Source organism: Halichoerus grypus, chromosome 10 (assembly GCF_964656455.1).
Source record: "Halichoerus grypus chromosome 10, mHalGry1.hap1.1, whole genome shotgun sequence".
NCBI classification, from domain to species: domain Eukaryota; kingdom Metazoa; phylum Chordata; class Mammalia; order Carnivora; family Phocidae; genus Halichoerus; species Halichoerus grypus.
In genome coordinates, this window is record NC_135721.1 from 126,727,286 (window position 1) to 126,745,698 (window position 18,413).

General features: G+C 52.8%; 1 protein-coding gene across 1 annotated transcript in view; it reads right to left on the bottom strand.

Moving 5' to 3' along the window:
* The window catches only part of PREX1 (phosphatidylinositol-3,4,5-trisphosphate dependent Rac exchange factor 1), a 175,966-nt gene that overhangs the window by 68,741 nt on the left and 88,812 nt on the right, over positions 1 to 18,413 (bottom strand). The window contains exons 6-7 of the mRNA XM_036099072.2: positions 10,144 to 10,305; positions 3,282 to 3,415 (exon numbers count right to left, since the gene is read on the bottom strand). Of these exons, the coding sequence (XP_035954965.1) occupies positions 3,282 to 3,415; positions 10,144 to 10,305 (296 nt within the window). The remainder of the gene's footprint in view (positions 1 to 3,281; positions 3,416 to 10,143; positions 10,306 to 18,413) is intronic.

Below are 18,413 nucleotides of genomic sequence, written 5' to 3' on the forward strand. Positions count from 1 at the left end.
CTCGAGGAGGAAAACGTCTGGGGCAGGAGTCGTGATGAAAATGAAGAGTCTTGCTCCAGACACAACTTAAGTGTGAGCTGAGCTGTGTGCAAGACCCCCAAAGGAAGACAGAGTGGTAATTCTCCTTTCCATACACGTGCCAGGCCTCATTCTAACCGATTTACATGTTCTAGCGTACTTCATCTAAAAAACAATCCTATCGGATGGGGACTACTTTTATCCGCATTGAACAGACAGGAAAACAGAGGCACAAAAAGCTGATGTAACTTGCCCAAGGCCACACGGCTAGTGAGCGGCAGGGCCTCTGTGTCCTTAAGCGCTGCGTGTTACCTCTAAGACGCAAACAAGCAGTTGAGGTATTAGAGATGAGCTCTTCTCGGGTTCTTCTCTTCTTGGGGGTCTCAGTTTCCCATTCCGAAGAATGGGGAGGGGGGCTCTTAGAACACTCCTTCCGCTTCTGATATCCAAGGAGCCTCTACTTTTAAATGAGGCCAGAAACACTCTGAGTCAGAGACCTTCCGTGACCCATGTCCCGGACGGGCGGTGCCCCACATGACCCAGGCAAAGACAAAACCATCGGCAGACACCTAGCAGTGACAGGCATTTCCTGTGACCACATCTGTCAGGCCAGCAGTTCCATCCACCGCTGCCCGATCCCTCTGGGACCTCTTAGAGCCCGGCCCTCTGGTTCCCCATCCAGAGGCAGGAATGCTGGCCGCCAGCCACGTTCTCTCAGGAGACAGATGTACCCTTTCCCTCCAGCCAGCCTGGCCCACTCACAGAACTGAGGCAGGCAGCTCATGGCAGCCCCAGGGTCAGCCCCAGAAGGCCCACGTGGGATCCACTGCTCCGACAGGTGCGACCACGCCGACGGAGGAAGGGCCTGCACCAGGGCGGAATGAGCAAACTCAGCCAAAGCTGGAGCAGGTCACACACACCCAAAGGGACATTCTGTTTTCTAAACCCCAGTGTTCTGGGGAAAGTGCCTGCTTCAGACAGCCCAGGGCGGCTGGCAGGGAAGGGCAGAGGACTCTCAGGATGGGCCCAGTGAGAACAGGCGGGAAGCAAGGAGGAAGGAAAAGGGGGTGTTAATGGGGGGGACTGAGGGACATGAGACAGGCACAGACAGACCTAATGGAGTGGGCAGCAATAAAACATCAAATAAAGAAGACACGCTCCGGGAGATGGTCGAAGAGGGAGGCCAAGGCCTTCAACCAGAAGGACCAAACCCAGAACTGGGAAGAAGGGCAGCGGGGAAGGGGCCTGTGGTTGAAGTGCCCGCTCTGCGCCTGGAGCTGCACCTGTGGGTGGACAGGAACCCAACACGGATGGAGGTAAGTTAACTAACAGTAATAGCAGCTAACCCTTATTTTGTGAGCTTTACTACATACTGGGCATGCCTAACACATCTGCTCTTCACGATGATTATTTGAGATACATAACGATAATTCACCCGATTTTGCACATAAGGGAATTGAGGCAAACAGAGGCAAAGTCACAGAGCCAGAGAAATGTGAACAGGGATTCAACTGTAAGGAGCTTGGCTCTACACCAACTCTACTGTAAGAAGGGGTTTATCATCCCCATTCTACAGAAGAGAAAACTGAGGCTCAGAGAGGTCAGGCTGGAGGAGAAAGAGAAGCCCACGAACACGCAAGGAACGCCATCATTCATCCTGTGGAAAGGCTCCTCACGACAACCTTAGGAGGCCAGCAGAAACAGACAAGGAGACAGAGGCTCAGGGACAGTAAGTGACATGCCTAGAGCCCAGAGGAAGGTGGAGGCAATGCTGACGGTAGGGCCCAGGGTCTGGACCTCCCCTCAGCCTTAGCTTTTCCTAGATAAAAGAGTAAAGAAGCCTCTGCAAAGTCACTGTTTCAGCCCTAAAATAAGATAACAGGAAAGAGGATTCAAAAAGGGCTTCTTCAGAAAACTGAAAGGCAGGGATCTCTCAGTCCTCCAATCTATCCACCCAGCTACCCAGCCAGCCAGCCAGCTGGTCACTCATTCCCCTACCCCTCTGTCTCCCAGTTCTCCCTCTCCAACCATCCATCCACCCATCCACCCACTTGGTCGTTCAATTACCCAACCCTCCATCCCAGAATCCAACCACCCCAACAACTATCAACCAACCATCCAGCTATCCATCCATCCATCCATCCATCTGACCATCTATCCACGAATCTCCCATTTTATGACCATCCCTCCATCTACCCATTCATTTAAATATCATACATGAAGGCCCCAACTCACCACTCAGCTGAACACACCTCTGCCAGCTCATCATGTCTTCATCCACTTCTCCAACCACCCAAACATCCACACATTCCCCATTTTCTGTCCATCCCTCCATCCAGCCATCTCCTACACCTCCAACCACTCACCCATTCGCTCCTTCACCCACTCACTCATCCATCCACAAATCAATTCACACATCCATCCACAATCCTCCCTGCCCCCCTTCATCCACCATCCACTCATCCTCCAACCCCCACCAATGCACCTATCCCTCCTCCCATCTGCCCACACAGCCCATCATTCACACTTGCAAGCATGCATGCACCTGTATGTGTCTACCACTCACCACCCGTCCAGTCACTCCTCAACTCTACAAAGTGTAGGAAGCTCCAGGGAAAGACACAAAAGTGACAAAGATACTACTCTTTCCCTCAAAAAGCTTAATAGTGAAAGAGCCCTCTGCCCTTGAATCCCCCACCTTCGGATCTCAGAATCATAGATGTCAGTGTCACAAAGAATCCCCAAATTTCTATGACCATCTAGAACCACACTGTCCGATACAACAGCCACAAGCCACATGGGGCTGCTGAGCACCTAAAACGAGGCTAGGACAAACCGAGATGTGCTGTTAAGTGTAAGATATGCACCAGATTTTGAAGGCTTAGTATACAAAACAAAACAAAATGCAAAATATCTCTTTAATAATTTTCAAAAATTGATTATACATTGGTTGTGTACATTAAAATAATATTTAGAGATATATTGGAAAAAATAAAATATATTATTTAAATTCACTTTGCCTATTTCTTTTTTATTTTTTTTAAAGTGGCTGCTAGAAAATTTTAAATAAGACATATGGCTCGCATTATATTTCTATTAGGTGGTGCTGATCTAGAAAACAACCCCTCAACTCAGAAAAGGGAGGCCCAGAGAGGGAAGTGACAAGCCTAAGGTGTCACCGTGAGAGGCTGTCAAGGTCCCACCGAATTCCTGCCTCCTGGCTCACCTGGGCAGCCGGGCCCCCAGCCGCCCCAGCAACTCACCTGGATTTCCGCTTGCAGTAGACAAGGAGGTTGTCGAAGAGGAAGAAGGCCCTCTCCTGGATGTTGCCCGCGGAGATTTTTAACAAAGTCCCTTGTAGGAGGAGCTGGGTGCAGATGTCCGTGAGGTTGGAGCCCTGCAAGAGTGACGAGGGGAGCAGGGCATGAGCTGGTTAATCCAGGAGAGCACTCGGGGATACCCGCTTCCTTCCCAGAGACAGAACCTACCACTGCCTCGCTCGCACCCCAAAACCTAAACGCACCACTGCAGGAACTCTCTCAGCAGCCAGAAAAATCCAAACAATCTGATCAATGGCTTCTGTCTGTCGAGCACGCCGGAACAATGTCGGGAAGAGCGCATGGAGATGCCCATTTCTTAGGACAGAAACCTGGGCTCGGGGAGGGGAAGTCGGATCCACCCAGCCCGCGTTGGCATCCGGTTTTATCTTGGTTCAGTTCTTGCTTGGGGTTTGGGGCTTTTCATGTTTGTTTTGTTTTTGCCTATCCCTTCCTCATTTACGTCTTGCCTTGTGATGGTATCACTGACCCCACTAGAATGCCGCTGCCCTTAAGGACAGGAAGCTATATCGAGCATTAGTCAGCATTTCCCACCGTCTTCCAAGCACCTGTAACCCTCTCAGGCACCCAGCAGGTGCTCAATAAATGCCTGTAGAGCGGGTGATAAACAGTGTGAACACCATCGGGGCAGGATTCTTGGAGCACTTACCCTAGCTACAGATAGGAACACAGATGGAAGCAGTTCTCAAACTCGACCTGGTCATCTATGCTAAGTGACGGGGGTGGCCACGACGCTCCGTGGGTGTGAAGCTCCCTGAACCTCCGTGACGTTCCAGCTGGTGGGGTCAGGAGAGGCACAGGTCTGTCTGGAGCTCAGGCAGGACCAAGAGTGGGGCACAGAGCTCTCAAAGTGCTAAATGAGAGGGGGCTGGAAACACACCTGGGAGGGCCCCAGATGCCAGCCACGCAGGCTCCTACCTGTCGCAGGAATGGAGTTAGCTGGCACTCAGCTGGCCAACCACAGACTCCGTTTCCCAGCATCCCTTGTATCCATGTGGGTCATGTGACTAACGTATGGCCCGTGTGCCCTGTTTTTACAATATTTCCTGGAAAGAAAATAGCTTCCTCTCCTCTCCCTCCCTTCCCTCTTGTCACAGGCTGGAAGACAACTGGAACAGTGGTATACATGGTAGCAGACGGTGGAGCAAGAAGCTGGCAGGAACCTGGGTCCACAGGGAGCAGAGTGCCCCCCCACCTGCTCTCCTGCTAAGAAATCAACTTCTACCTCATTTATGCCATCCTCCCTCCTTTCGGCAGCCAACCAGGTGCCTGAACCCACACATTAGGATTAGGACCAGGCCCGTCAATAGGCAGACAGTGGGGTGCCTGTGACATTTAGGCCCGAGGGACACTACACGAAAGAGGGGTTCAGGGAGGTGTGTTTGATAGACCTGCAGATTACCGAGGAGGGAGAATGATGCGTGATGCTGTCTCTGCCCAGAAATGAACTTGAGAAAGAGAGAGGGAGAAGTGTGCACAGTCTCCTTCCCCAAACACGCGACACCCAGAACCAAAGAGGAGTTCACATCCGATGAGGTATGCTGACTCAGTTATTTCTGAGACCCAGAAGGGGAACTGGTTCTAGAAACGCAGAAATCAGGCTTTCTGCTAACTGCCCACTGCAGTCTCCCCTGCTCCGTGCTGTGTCCCTTGAGCACAGCACACTCATCACCCAAAAATGCCAGAGATCCCCCTGGGGCCCACTTGGGGTCCTGGGACACCAGCCTCCTTGTGGTCAAGGGCTAGGCAGCCTAGGGCAGGTGCGTGCACCTGTTAACAGAAACCAGAGCACAGATGTCTGCATGCTGCAGACAGGCATCGGACTCCGCACACAGCCACCAGTGAGGGAGTGAGCCCGCTGCTCCACGGCTCGGGGGTCTCATGACGAAGAGCCCCCTAGGCCCCCAGTATCGTCGCCAACAGGGTGAGCGTGACTCTTGGGGTGATGAGGCTCTATCCACAGACCATGGGCCAGCTTGGGGCAGACGCCGTTCAGCAGCTCCTGGAGGCCGCCTGCCTCCCTACCTCATCCCCTCACCTCACTCATGCCCACCCCTCCGCCTTCCAGCCTCCAAAGGGGGATTTTAGCTGCTTGTATGTGAATCTGGTACCTGGCCTGGCTGCAGGACCCAGAACCCCGACATCACACAGGCCTACACCTGACCTCCCTCTGTCAATGTCTAGGGACTGCAAAGAGCAGTGAACCCAGCCTGGGAAGCTGTCCCTCCAGCTTTGGCCAAAGACCACCTAGCAAATACACTTGAACTGCCAAGGACACTACAGGGAGATGCCCCATCCACCCTAGCCCTGCTGAGAAGCCCAGCTGGCCCTCAGTCTCCCCAGAATCCTTGAACCTGGGTCAGGGGTGGTGCTGAGGATCAGATGCACAGGGAAGAGGCTGAGAACCAAGGTTTCCACCAGCCAGGGCTAGAGACTTGCGGACAGTGTAGACTCGCTCAAACTGAAGCATTAACATGGAGAGAAGATGATGAAAGCTTACCACGCGCCCGCTACGGTTCTAAGTATTTTATACAAATACAGTTCATCCTTACGACAACTCTCATTTTACAGATCAAGAAACTGAAGCATAGAGCAGGGAAGTGACTAGTTCAAGGTCACACAGCTGGTCAGTGAGCAAGCTGGGATTTGAACCCAGACAGGATGGCCCCCCCTCTCCTACCCACCAACCTCTACTACCCAGGGAGGGGAGGGAGGGCTGCCTGTTAGAAGGTAACCTGACAACCTGAAGGACTTTTTATGAGACTACTTGTCTACAGCAGGGGTCTCCAAAGGGGAGAGACCACAGGCCCCTGGAGCATAAAGCATCCCAGGAAGGGTGGAAGGACCTATGACCATTTCTGTTTATGGTCTCTTTTTTTTTTTTTTTTTTTAATAAAAATTTTAGGTTTCCTCACTCCTATTTTCCTTCTGTCCCCTCATGGGTGAGTGGGCAACCAGCATTTCCAGAGCCAGCAAGACAAGTGTGCCCTATCCTTCTTATTAAGAACATGCATTTCTTTTTATTACTGTGAGCTTCACACAAAAGTCCATGGGGCTTGCTCCCCGAGTGTCCCTCTGCAGGAGGGTCAGCCCACACCGGGTATGAGCTGTAGCTAAAGTTGCATGATACTTTTTCATCTAAAAAAAAAAGTAAGAATGAAATCCTGCTCTGCTGCCACTGCTCCTCCCGACGTTCATGGAGCGTTTACTCCGAGCCAATGAAGGAGCACCGTTTTGAGTGCTGTACATGCGTCCCCTCCCGAATCCTCAAGTGACCCAAGAAGGGGGGCTGCGATTATCCGGACTTTTCAGATGGGGAAACTGAGGACAAAGAACCCCTCCCCGCAAAGGGGGCTGGCTCGTTCACCCACTTCCACCGTATTGCAACATCCTGCCATTTCCTTGCGTTCTGTAAAGTGGATTTACGGATTAATTTATCTGGTTTTAAGTAAACCAGTCTCACGACTAAAAAGGACAAGCAGCTTAGGAAGGATGGGGGAGGGGGAGGAGCCAGCGATCGGAGATCAAACTCAGGATGCAAGCCCAAGCACACGGCCAGAAAGCAGCTAAGGAGAGACTGCCCCTCCTCCCACAACGAGTCCCTTGCCAGCCATATTCCAAGAGCTAGATGGCAGCTATCTAACCAGACCGGTGAGAGGTCAGATGGAAAGATTGGTAATTATCAGGAAGATTATCAGAAGTAAGGATCTGCAACCACTGCCAGTTCACCACAAACTACACCCGAAGTCACACTGTCCCCTGAGGCTGTAACTACAGAGAGCATGAGACCACTGCAAGTAGCTTCACTGGTACACGGGATTTTTTCTAGCTATGATAACACATTATTTTTACAAGTCACCCTGAGGATCAAACTGCATTTAAAAACCTTCCTACTGGGGCACCTGGCTGGCTCAGTCAGTGGAGCATGTGACTCTTGATCTCGGGGTTGTGAGTTCAAACCCCACATTGGGAGTAGAGATTACTTAAATAAATACACTTAAAAAACAAAAAGAAACCTTTCTACTGCACAGAAAACCACTCTACTTTTTCCAAAGAGCATTCATACTCCAATTTTCACTTTATCCTGAGAATGACACCAGAAGAGGGACGACTGGGAGGCTCGGTCGTTAAGCGTCTGCCTTCGGCTCAGGTCATGATCCCAGTGTCCTGGGATCGAGTCCCGCATTGGGCTCCTAGCTCAGCAGGGAGCCTGCTTCTCCCTCTGCCCTCCCCCCGCTTGTGCTCTCCCTCTCTCTCTCACACACACAAATAAATAAAATCTTAAAAAAATAAAAAAAGAATGACACCAGAGGTACCTTCAAGAGATACTATTACTCAAATTAGACAACCAAGGGCAAATGGAGGCCAAGAGAGCGTGACAAACTTGCCTGAGGCAGGGCAATCTGTCAGTTACAGGGCTGGGTCTCCAAACCAAGTCCCTGTGCCTCCGTTTCCTCAGCTGTCCAATGGGGATCATAAGAGCACCTCCCCTTAGTACTGGAGACATGTAATAGGGCTCAATCATCGCCAGCAATTCTTATTCTGGCGCATGTATTTCCTACAGCACCCAGAAATGGTGATCGAAATCAGGGCCACTTTCCAACTGTAGATTTTTCAGGGTCTAAAAGGGCCCCTAAAGATCCTTAGTTCCTATTTCCCTAGGTCCTTCCCAGAAGTAGGCATCTAGAGATCACTTCTGCTCCCGCTGCCAAACTGCTTGCTCAATCCTCCTCTCCACAGGCTCCCATGTGAGAAATTTCTTTTTCAGCTGGTTTCCAGGAAACTCTCTGTCTCCCAGAAGAACTGCTCGGTCTTCCTTTTTTGAAAATAAATATTGAGTAACTTATGTCTCCTGCTCTCTTCACCTTGGCTGCCAGGAAGCTCAAAGCCCAAACAGGCTTAAACACACCCTCCATTCTGTTTGCTCTTTAGGTAGGCGTGTTGGCTGAAAGTGGCCGTGTGACCCACTGGTCAATGAGATGAAAGGGGAAGTCTCTTTGGGGCATCTGGGAAAGGTTTTCCTCCACTGAGGAGAAGAGCTTCCTCTCATCTGCTCTGGCCATACCCCTGTCTCCTGCGATTTTGGAACACGAGATGCCTGGAGCTCCGGCTCTCATGGAACCGGGCGGGGAAGGCCAAGAGGACTGCAGGAGACAAAGTGGGAGCCCTGACATCTTAGGGCCGACGTGAGTCCTGAGACAACACACCCTAACCGACACACCTGAGTATCCGGCAATTTGCAGTCACAGGACATAGAAACCAAGCTACATATATTTTAAGCAGAAAGAAATAAGGGGCTTACTTAATTGTCGGATGGTCTAGGAGAGGCAGGAATCCAAACCGGGGCTCCCAGAAAACCAACAACACCGTATACCTGGCCCACCCCTCACAGAGCCACTGCCTTGGCCCCCACTGGGAAAAGGAAGAGTCACACACACACCTGCCCGAGCGGATACTCCAGGAAAATGGCACCAGGCTGCATCTAGCCCTTGGGAGCTGCTGCCTCAACTGCCAGCCGCAGAGCCAGCCCTGCCTGATAGATACACGCCACCAACAACAAGCAGGTGCCCCATGCCTCTGAATACCCAGGATGCTGGAGCCCGGACCCTCTGCTGATGCTACCACGGACCCCCCAACACGACCACGGCTGTGCTCTGCTGCAAAGACAGCACGGGGTGATCTCTGTCCCACCCCATCTGCCCAATCCCCAGCAGCTGGATCTGACTTTGGCCAATCACATCCCAAACCTGATCTACAAGGGGGTCTGAGAAATGCAGCTCTTTGTTCCCGGGCTCCAAGAGGACGGGAAGGCCCAGCGGGAAGAGGATGGGTACGTGGCAAGCACTAATCCACACTACCCGCCTCCTCCCTCAAAGCAGGCCCCTCTCTACAGCCAGACTCTCAATCTCTGCAGTGATACGGAGTCACATTCAGGATTCCGGAACGCAGGGAAAAGAAGTGGAAATCCCAAAAGTAGCAAGCGCCAGAAAACCCAAAGGCAGATGATTCAGAGAAGAATCTAGGAGTCTTTCATCTTTCCGTTTGATCTTCCATTCCAGCTGCATTTACTCTGATACTCATTTTTTTTTTATTTATTCAGATTTCCCCATTTCCTTCAACAGATTTGTAGGAAATCTCTAATAATCTAAGGAAGACATGGAGGTTTAAACAAATAAATCTAAGGAAGACATGGAGGTTTAAATACATGCACAATGAGATTTCAAGAATCCCAGACCCCCGTAAGCGTGACGATAGTAATGTAATAGCAACAGCTACCATTTATTGAGTACCTACTGTGTGCCAGGAATAGATGAGGAAACAGGAGGTTCAGAGAAGTTAAGACATCTGCCTGAAGTCACCCAGCAAGGGAGCGTCAAGGCCAGAATCCTGTCCTGGAGTGGACCCGTAAGCACTACCGTGGACCTTGGCATTCAAAAGCTCAAAGGCCTATGGACACCAGGCAGACAAGGCAACGTGTGAAGGAGAGAGACTGGGGAGGAATGGGAGGCACTGGGGACTAAGGAAAAAACCGGAAGCTCTAGTGGCTGTGGTCATGGGAAGTGGGGGCCCAGGGCTACCGATTTTTCAAAAGAAACTTTAAATCTAGACTTTTATGTGGACTTCCCAGGAAAATAACTAAACAATTTTTTTTTTTTTTTACAAACGCCACAGAGGCCAAACCACACACACACAGCAGGCTGAAATCTGGGGGCCAGACCACAGTGTACCTGCAGCCGCGCATCCCCGGGGCCCCTCTCAAGCCCAGGAGGCCTCCCCCCTGACGCACCTCCCAGCCCTCGATGTGGGACTGCAGCTGCTCCAGGACCTCCAGCTTCTCCATCTGCCGCTTGGTCTCATTGATGTTAGAGCACACGGTCTTCATGGCCTGCAGGGCGCTCTGGACCGCAGGGTGGTCCGGGTGCTTGCCAGGAGTCCTCTTGGCCAGCTCCTAGGGGACAGATGAGGACAGGAGTGAGAGACGCTGACTCAGAGGGGCCCAGACACGGCATCCAGGTCACCTGACCCTGAGCCAAAGCGGGTGTTCTGGGGCTGGGGAGCATCACTGATTCATTCGCTCATTCACTCACTCATTCAATAAATGTCCCCTGAGCACCTTCTTCATGGCAGAGCAGTATTCTAGGGCCTGGGGACAAATCTGTCAATGAAACAGAGAAAAATTCCTCACTTGGTGGGTATTACATTCTAGTAAAGGAGATGGACCAAAATAAAGAAAAACCACGCTTACAATACAAGGTCAGGCACCGATAAATACTATGAAAGCGAATCAGAATGACAGGCTTGAAGGTCTTGGGAAGGGAGGTGTTCTTTCTTTTGTTTTTTTTAAGATTTTATTTATTTATTTGAGAGAGAGAGCACAAGCCAGAGGATGGGCAGAGGGAGAAACAGACTCCCTGCTGAGCAGGGAGCCCGACTTGGGGCTCGGTCCCAGGACCCCAAGATCATGACCTGAGCCGAAGGCGGAGGCTTAACCGACTGAGCCACCCAGGAGCCCCGGGAGGTGTTCTTTCAAATGGGGAGGTCAGGGGAGGCCTCTTGGAGGAGGTGACATTTAAACAGAGACTCTGGATAAAGCAAGGGAGGGAGTCCTGCAAAAATCTTGGGGAAGAGTGTGCCAGACAGAGCGTAGGGCAAATGCCATGTCTCTGAGGTGGGAGTGTTTATGGGATGTAAGGAGGAACAGCAATGAGGCAGTGTAGCTGGAGGGGATGTAAATGAGAAAGACAGAAAGGAAAAGAGAGAAACAAGACAGAGATCAGGAGGTCAGAGAGGAGGCCACAGATACAGACCCCACCCAGCCCCAGTCTTCTCATCTGTAGAACAGGTATAAAAACACCCCACCTCACAGGGACAGGACGGACCGTGGCAAGTGGCCAGTCTGGGCAGGCCCTATTCCACGGCCCTCCCCCACCGCTTCACACTCCCGCCACGAGCGCAGGCCTGGGCCGTGCTGAAGGCCAGGCTCGTTGTCATCAAAGGGCTTTCGCCACGCGCTATGTGTGATGAGAGAGAAACAGGAGGGAGACATTGGCAGGACCTCAAGACTGCAGAATTTTCCAGCCGAATCACTCAACCGACAGGCCCGTGCCGGCAGAGATAGGTCTCCTTAACCATCCGACCCAGACGTGCCTAACGGTTCCAGGATCTCCCCACCTCTCTGCTCCCTTGAAAATCACAGATGTGGTGCTCTGACGTGCCACACGTGGGTGCCAGGGCTGGCTCTGCCCCTCTGTAGCCGGGTGACCTCGGGCCAGTCGCCCTCCATGCTGAAAAGCACTGATAAGGAGGACCATGGTGAGGAGGAGGAGGAGGAGGGTGGCGGCAGTTACTGCCCACTCAGCCTTTACTCTGTGCATGGGAGGTGGGGTCCATTATTATCCCCTTTAACAGATAAGGAGATAGAGGCAGAATGACCCAAGGCCCCAACAAAGTACAAGGAGGAACGCAGATGTGAGCCTGGATGTGTCTGGTTCTGTTCACGGGCACGGTGAAGCCGATACTCCAGGGAAAGGACCTCCGCGGTCAAGCACATACGTGGTAAGCTCTCAGTCTACGCTAGCCATCAGCAGCCTGTTCTCTGACAACACGTGCCGGGACAGCAGGGGGCAATCTGCCAGTGCGTTGTTCGGAGCGCTCCGAGCAGAAAACCAACCCCAGAACGTTCCCTCTCCATTCACTTCATTTCTGCCCCGCCTGAAAACCAACAGCCTCTTTTCTGGAGGACAGGTCCTAACGGTCCGGAGGCCCAGATGTTCTGCAGCATCAGGACCTGGAGGGTTTCCTGAGCGCCTGCCAGGTTCCGGGGACATAGCAAAGGGGAAGCGAGGAAGGGGGAGATGGAGCCCTCTCTCTGGCAAAAGGTGCTCCCCCAGGGGAAGGGGGGACCAGACAACAGCCCCAGGCGGTGAACACGATCAAGATAAATCAGACAAGGGGAAGGAGAGTGTGACCCGAAACTTTGGAAAAAAAAAAAAGGAGGTGCGAGCAGGTGCTCCACCCCGAGGGAGCATCCCCAGGCTACTGCGGCTCACCGCACACACACAAGAACCTGAGCTGACACTGGGTGTTAGAGCAGCCTGGGCAAGGTGTCTGCGCTCAGCCCGAAGCGCAGGATGCAGGGTGGGCGCTGCGGCTGGGGGAGCACGAGAGCCAGGGCAGCGGGGGCTGCGGTGAGGAGAATTCTCACTTCCTGGGCCTTCACAGCAAGATGGCCACAATCGTTGCCAGACCCCTGGCAGATAAGGAGCTCATTTCGCAACCTCAGAGTCAGAGAAGAACTCCAGAGGAATGACCCAAATATTCAACAGGAAATGGGCAAATGATGTGAAGGGGTAAATCTCAAAATGAACCCACCACCCCCCCCACCACCACCCTGGGTCAGACCGCTGAAGTCAACCCCCTGGACCCTGCCCCCACTCCCCAATCACAGTCCATTCGGGAACGAAGGGAGACCCTGTCCCTCCCCTGCTCAGAAGCTTCCTGAGGCACCTACAACACTCAGAGAAGACAAAGACCCCACAATGGCCCACAAGGCCCTGCCTACACTGGCCCCATCACCTCTCTGACCTCACTCCCCCACTCTCTCCCTCATGTCCTCCTCTGGCCACCTCACTGTTCCTCAGACACGATCCTACCACAGGGCCTTTGCACTGGCTCTTCCCTCTATCTGGCAGACACTTCCCCCTGGTACCTGTATGGCCCCCTTCCTCACCTCCTCCAGGTCTTTGCTCAAATGTCACCCTCTCAGTCCCTCACTCCTGGCCCTTACCAACCCTCTTAGTCTGAGATATTTCTCCTCCACAGCACCCAGGGCAACTCTGCAAGTATATTCGTTTCCTATCTATCCCTCCATTGTCTGTCTCCCCCAGCAGAATGCCAGTCCCACAGAAGTAGGGCTCTGGGCCGTTTTGTTCACTTTGTATCCCCAGCACCTAGGACGATGCCTTACACATAACAGTTGCTCAACAATCGTTGGTGAGTAAACAAATGGCCTCCCAAGCGCCTGGCGCTGCAGCACCAAGCGAAACTCTCTCCTGGAGGGAATCAGGAAGACACAAACGGATTTGCTAAGAAAAGAACATTCTCCCTATGGGATGCACTGCTTTCCAGTGCTGCCCGCCTCCCTCCCCCACCACTCACCGCACATAAAGGCTTTTCATGGGCCACCTAACATCCTCTGGAGAGCCCCGCGTGGTCCACGGCCCCACTGCGGGGAACACGCCACTCCCCAGCCATCCCCCTGCACGAGGAATTGATGCCAACCGCGCCCCGGTGATGGACCGTGGTCCATCCGCAGGGGTGCCACACCCCCGGCGGCCAGGGAGACAGAGGGAACAACTGAATGGCAAGGTCTTCACGTTGAGCGTGGGCGACAGCTGCATCCCCCGCAGACAGATGTGGGAGGTGCAAGACACACGGGAGCCCGTGCGGAGCCCCAAGGCTGTACCCCGAGTAGCCATTCTGCCAGAAGCATCCCTGCCAGCAGCGTGCTAGAGCAGCTGTCCCCAGCAGACGGCTCCCAGCTCCCAGGACACGCCCTATTTGGCTCAGCACGTTTGACAAGTTTTGAACCAAGCTGACATTTGGAAATCAGGTGCTTGCACCTTTTATAAAAGTCCCAATTTCTGGATTTAGAAACAGTTGGCAACACTAGGGTGGCATTTCCATAGTCATTCGTGAGTCACTGGGGGGGGGGGTACCCACTATGTGCCAGGCACCATGCTGGGTACTTGGGGAATAGCAACAAACAGAACAGGCCCAAACCTTTGCCCGGGCCGAGCTGATAGCCTAATGAGGATTCAGAAAATCAATCCGTACACCAAGAGTTACAGAACAGAACGTGAGTTAGGGAAAGGGACTGTGAAGAAAAACAACAACAGGTAGAGGGGACAGAGAATGGTAGAGGTGCCTCTGCTACAGCTGGGTGGTCAGGTAAGGCCTCTCTGAGGAGGAACAACTGAGCAACAGACGCCTGACAATATCAGAGAGTGAGCTTCAGGGTATCTACATGAATGAGGTCCCAGAAGAAAAATGAAGTGCAAAGGCCCTGGGGCAGGAACATGTTTGTTGTGTTCAGAGAACGGCAAGGAGACAAGTGTGGCTGGCGCAGAGCCAGAGGAGTGGGAGAAGAAGCAGAGGAGGTCAGAAAGAAACATAACTGTGTAGCACCTTATAGGTGACACTGATGAGGAATCCGGATTTCAATCTGAGTGACAGGGAGCTGCTGGATGGTTTTGAGTGAGGAAGTGACATGAACTGGCTTAGGCTTAGCTGCTGAGTTGAGAAGAGACTGTGGAGGACAAGGGCAGAGGCAGGAAGACCCAGCGGGGGCTGTAGCAGGGGCCCGGGAGCACGGTGGAGTGAAGGAGCTAGAAGGGCTAGACTCAGGATAGATTCCGAAAGCAGAGCCAACAGGACCTCCTAAGAGACTGGATGTAGGGTGAGCCAAAGACAGCTCCAGTTTGGCCTGAGCAACCAGAAAGGAGAGGCCATTTATGGAAATGGGGACAAGAGGGTGGCGGGGAAGGGGAGCCCAGTCTGGGGCAAGAGGAGAGCCAAGCACTTGGTTTTTGGACATGTTAGGTAGGAGATGCCTGTCTGACATCCAAGTGGGGAAGCTGAGTGGGCAGGAAAACAAGCCTGGAGCTTGGGAGACAGGTCCAGGCTGCAGGTCAGACACAGAGATGGGGTTAAAGCCATGGGAGTGTCCTCCAGAAGCCAGTACATGGACGTGCACAGCAGTGTTATTCGTAACAGCCAGAAAGTGAAAAGAACCCAAACATCCGTCAAGGAATGAACGGATAAACAAAATAAGGTTCCATACAATGGAATATTATTCATCCATAAAAAGGAATGAAGCTCTGATCTGTGCTGCCATGTGGACAAGCCTGGAACACACTGTGCTAAAGGAAAGAAGCCAGACACAAAAGGTTACATATGATATGATCCCGTCTATATGGGAGGTCCTGAACGGGCAAATCCCCAGAGACAGGAAGTGGATGAGTGGTGGCCAGGGGCTGGGGCAGGAGGGAAAAGCCCAAGGACTGCTGATGGGTCTGGAGTTTCTCTTGATGGTGATGAAAATATTCTAAAATTATTATGATGAAGATTGCACAACTTTTGAATATATATATATATTTTTAAAAGGCCACAAGGTGGCTGAGGCCGCTCCGGGAGCAAGTCTAGAGAGAGAAAAGGCCCCAGGACCAAGCCCTGGGCCCACCTGTGCTTAGGCCCAGAAGGTGTGGAGCCAGCAGGAGACAGCAGGGAAGGGGCCAAGAGTACAGGAGGCAAAGGAGAGCGGGGGGCTGGGGTGGCAGCTGCCCCCTCTGGACAGATGTGTGCCCGTCCAGTCTGCCCCCACCTGCCCCAACCTGCTTCCATTATGTACCAGGCCCTCGTGGGGCCCAGTCTGCCTGGAGCCTGAGGGGTAGGGGCTGTCCCGGGAGCCACTGCGGGTCCTGAGCCACACCAGCCGCTGGGGCACAGTGAGTGGCCCAATGAGATCTGTGCATCACCAGGAAACAACCCAAAGGGACAGTGACAGTCAGCCTCCCCTCGGGCACCTGTCACTTGAGCACCAGGGGCATGACCCCAAACCTGAATCATTTCCCTGGACATGTCGATGGAAAACTCAACAAAGCCTAAAAATGCCAACTGTCTATCCCAAGCCTGGGCCGAAGGCTGAGAGAGAATGTTCTGGCTATTCTTAGGCAACGTCCAAGTTCAGCTTTTTGGGGCCGTTCCCAATGAGGCTTTCATTCTTGCCTCTTCTCTCTTCCCACCCGGGCTCCCTGACCCCATTCGCCTACTGGATTCGGAGTTCAGCTCAAACAAGGGGGCTCAGAGGGCCACGGGGACATCTGCGAGGGCGTCAGAGTTGCAGGGGCCAGAGGGGGAGAGGCTTGAGGGATTGGGCTCATGGTACCGTCTTTTAGAATCCTCTGGAAAATGTGACAGGAAGGAGGAACTCAGGAGGAGCATGAAGCATTGCCCTCAGTCCCAGCTGTGTTCTGATGCAAATGTTCCAGCTGTGGGTGCCAAAGGCCAGGACACTGAGCGAGTCCATCAGGCGGGGAGCATGGCACGTCCCCACAGGAACCTAAGGCCCTGCTGGCTGGTCCCCCTGGTGCTATCTGAGCTCCCGATAAACACAGCTGGAGACGGAGGAAACGGGGCGAGTAAACAGCCATTTGGTCAGGAGAGCAAACCCACAGCCTGGCTTCATCATCGTTTCCGGTGGGCAGTTATTCTCCCACTGGTTGCCAGCCAGTTCTGCGCCTCTCTGTCTGTTCTCCTGGGAATCCAGAGCCCATGAATCCCACCAGACCGAACTGTGGCCCCTGGGGCCAAGCAGGCCTCAGAAACGCCTGGGCCTCCCGTTGTGAGCTTCGAGTCCACACACACACACACACACACACACACACAGGTCCAGCTCCACTGGTTGTTAAAGTATGTTACCACTCCAAGCACCTGCTGAGACCCTGGACTTTTCCCAGACCCACAAACCAGAGGGCTAACACCTAGGGAGCCCTGACTGGGCTGTGGGACTACAGCTGGCATTTTTCCTAATGGGTCAGATGTTCCAGGTTTGAAACCCCAGGAGAGAAAGAACAGAGCAGCCACTGAACCACAAAACACAAGGCCACTGACCTCCCCAGACCCTCACCTAGGGCACTGAGAAGGTCAGCATCCCCAAAACCCAAGGACTTTGGCAGCCTGACTCCCCAAAGTGCTTAACTGGCAGCGGAACCTAGTGGTTAGAGGGCGGGCCTCTAGAATGGGCTCAAATCCCGGTTCCTACCACTTAACCTACTAGCTGGCCATGAACAGGCCACTTCCTCTGTGCCTCAGTGTCACCAATGGGGCTAATCACAGTGCCTCCCTCATCAGGTTGTTCTCAGAATTAAGTGAAAAAATGTTCAATCATCATAACAACCCTGTCTGTATTAATACAACCCCTGTACCCCAGATGAGTAACTGAGGCAGAGAAGTGACTTGCCCAAGGTCAGGCAGCTAGTAAATGGTGAGCATTCTAGAATTCAAACTCAAGCAGCCTCTGGCTGCAAAGCCTGGCGCTAATCCAGGGGTCAATAACCTTTTTCTGTAAACGGCCAAATAGTAAATATTTTAGGCTTTGTTGGCTCTATCCGGTCTCTGTCACATATTCTTCTCTGTTTGTTTTTGGGGGTTTCTTTTTTTCTAAACAAGGCTTTAAAAAATGTAAACATCATTCTTAGCTCATGTGTTGGACAAAAACAGGCCATGGGCTAGATCTGGCTCACAGGCCAGCATTTTGCCAACCCCTGCCCTAAACCACTACAGAGAACAACCTCTTAAATGCTGGTACGTGATTCAAGTTTGGAAAACACACCGAACAGATCAAAGGAAGCACATCTGTAGGTCCAATTCAATCCACAGGCTACCAATGTGCAAGTTCTACCTGGAGCTTTCCCTGCACCAAGGTGAAGAGCCAGCCATACACAGCATTTCAAACACATGTTTGGGGGTCAAAGCAGCTCCAAGAACGACTGCAGACGGTCCTTCTGAGATCCCAGGGACAGACACAGAGCAGGAGGCGAGAGGAGGTCCAGAGAGAACTTCGTCCCATCAACCATGGCTGTACACATTAGAGGCCTGTGTTCCCGGGCAGAGCTGATGGCCCCAGAGAGGGTCTGGTCCAGCTCACAGACTCAAGGGTCACCCACCTTGTCCAGCAGAAAGTCAAGTTCAAGAATGCCCTAGTAATCTTCCCCTCCCCTCTGCCTTCCAGTTCACGGAGCAAGGATGCATGTGGCCCCAGTGACAGGTGCATGAATGAGGCACCACCAGCCAAATTAATCCACCAGCAGGGACCCCAAGGAACAGCTGTCAGATGCAAGGCCTTCAGGATGGAGCCAGGGGAGGCTTGGGCCAATGAGCTGCCATTTCCAAGCACTGAAAACCCTGGGCAGAGAGCAGCGGATGGCGGCAGAGCCATCCACCCAGCTGGGGATCTGCCCAGAAGCCGACTCTGACACTGAGAATTAAGACTTCTTG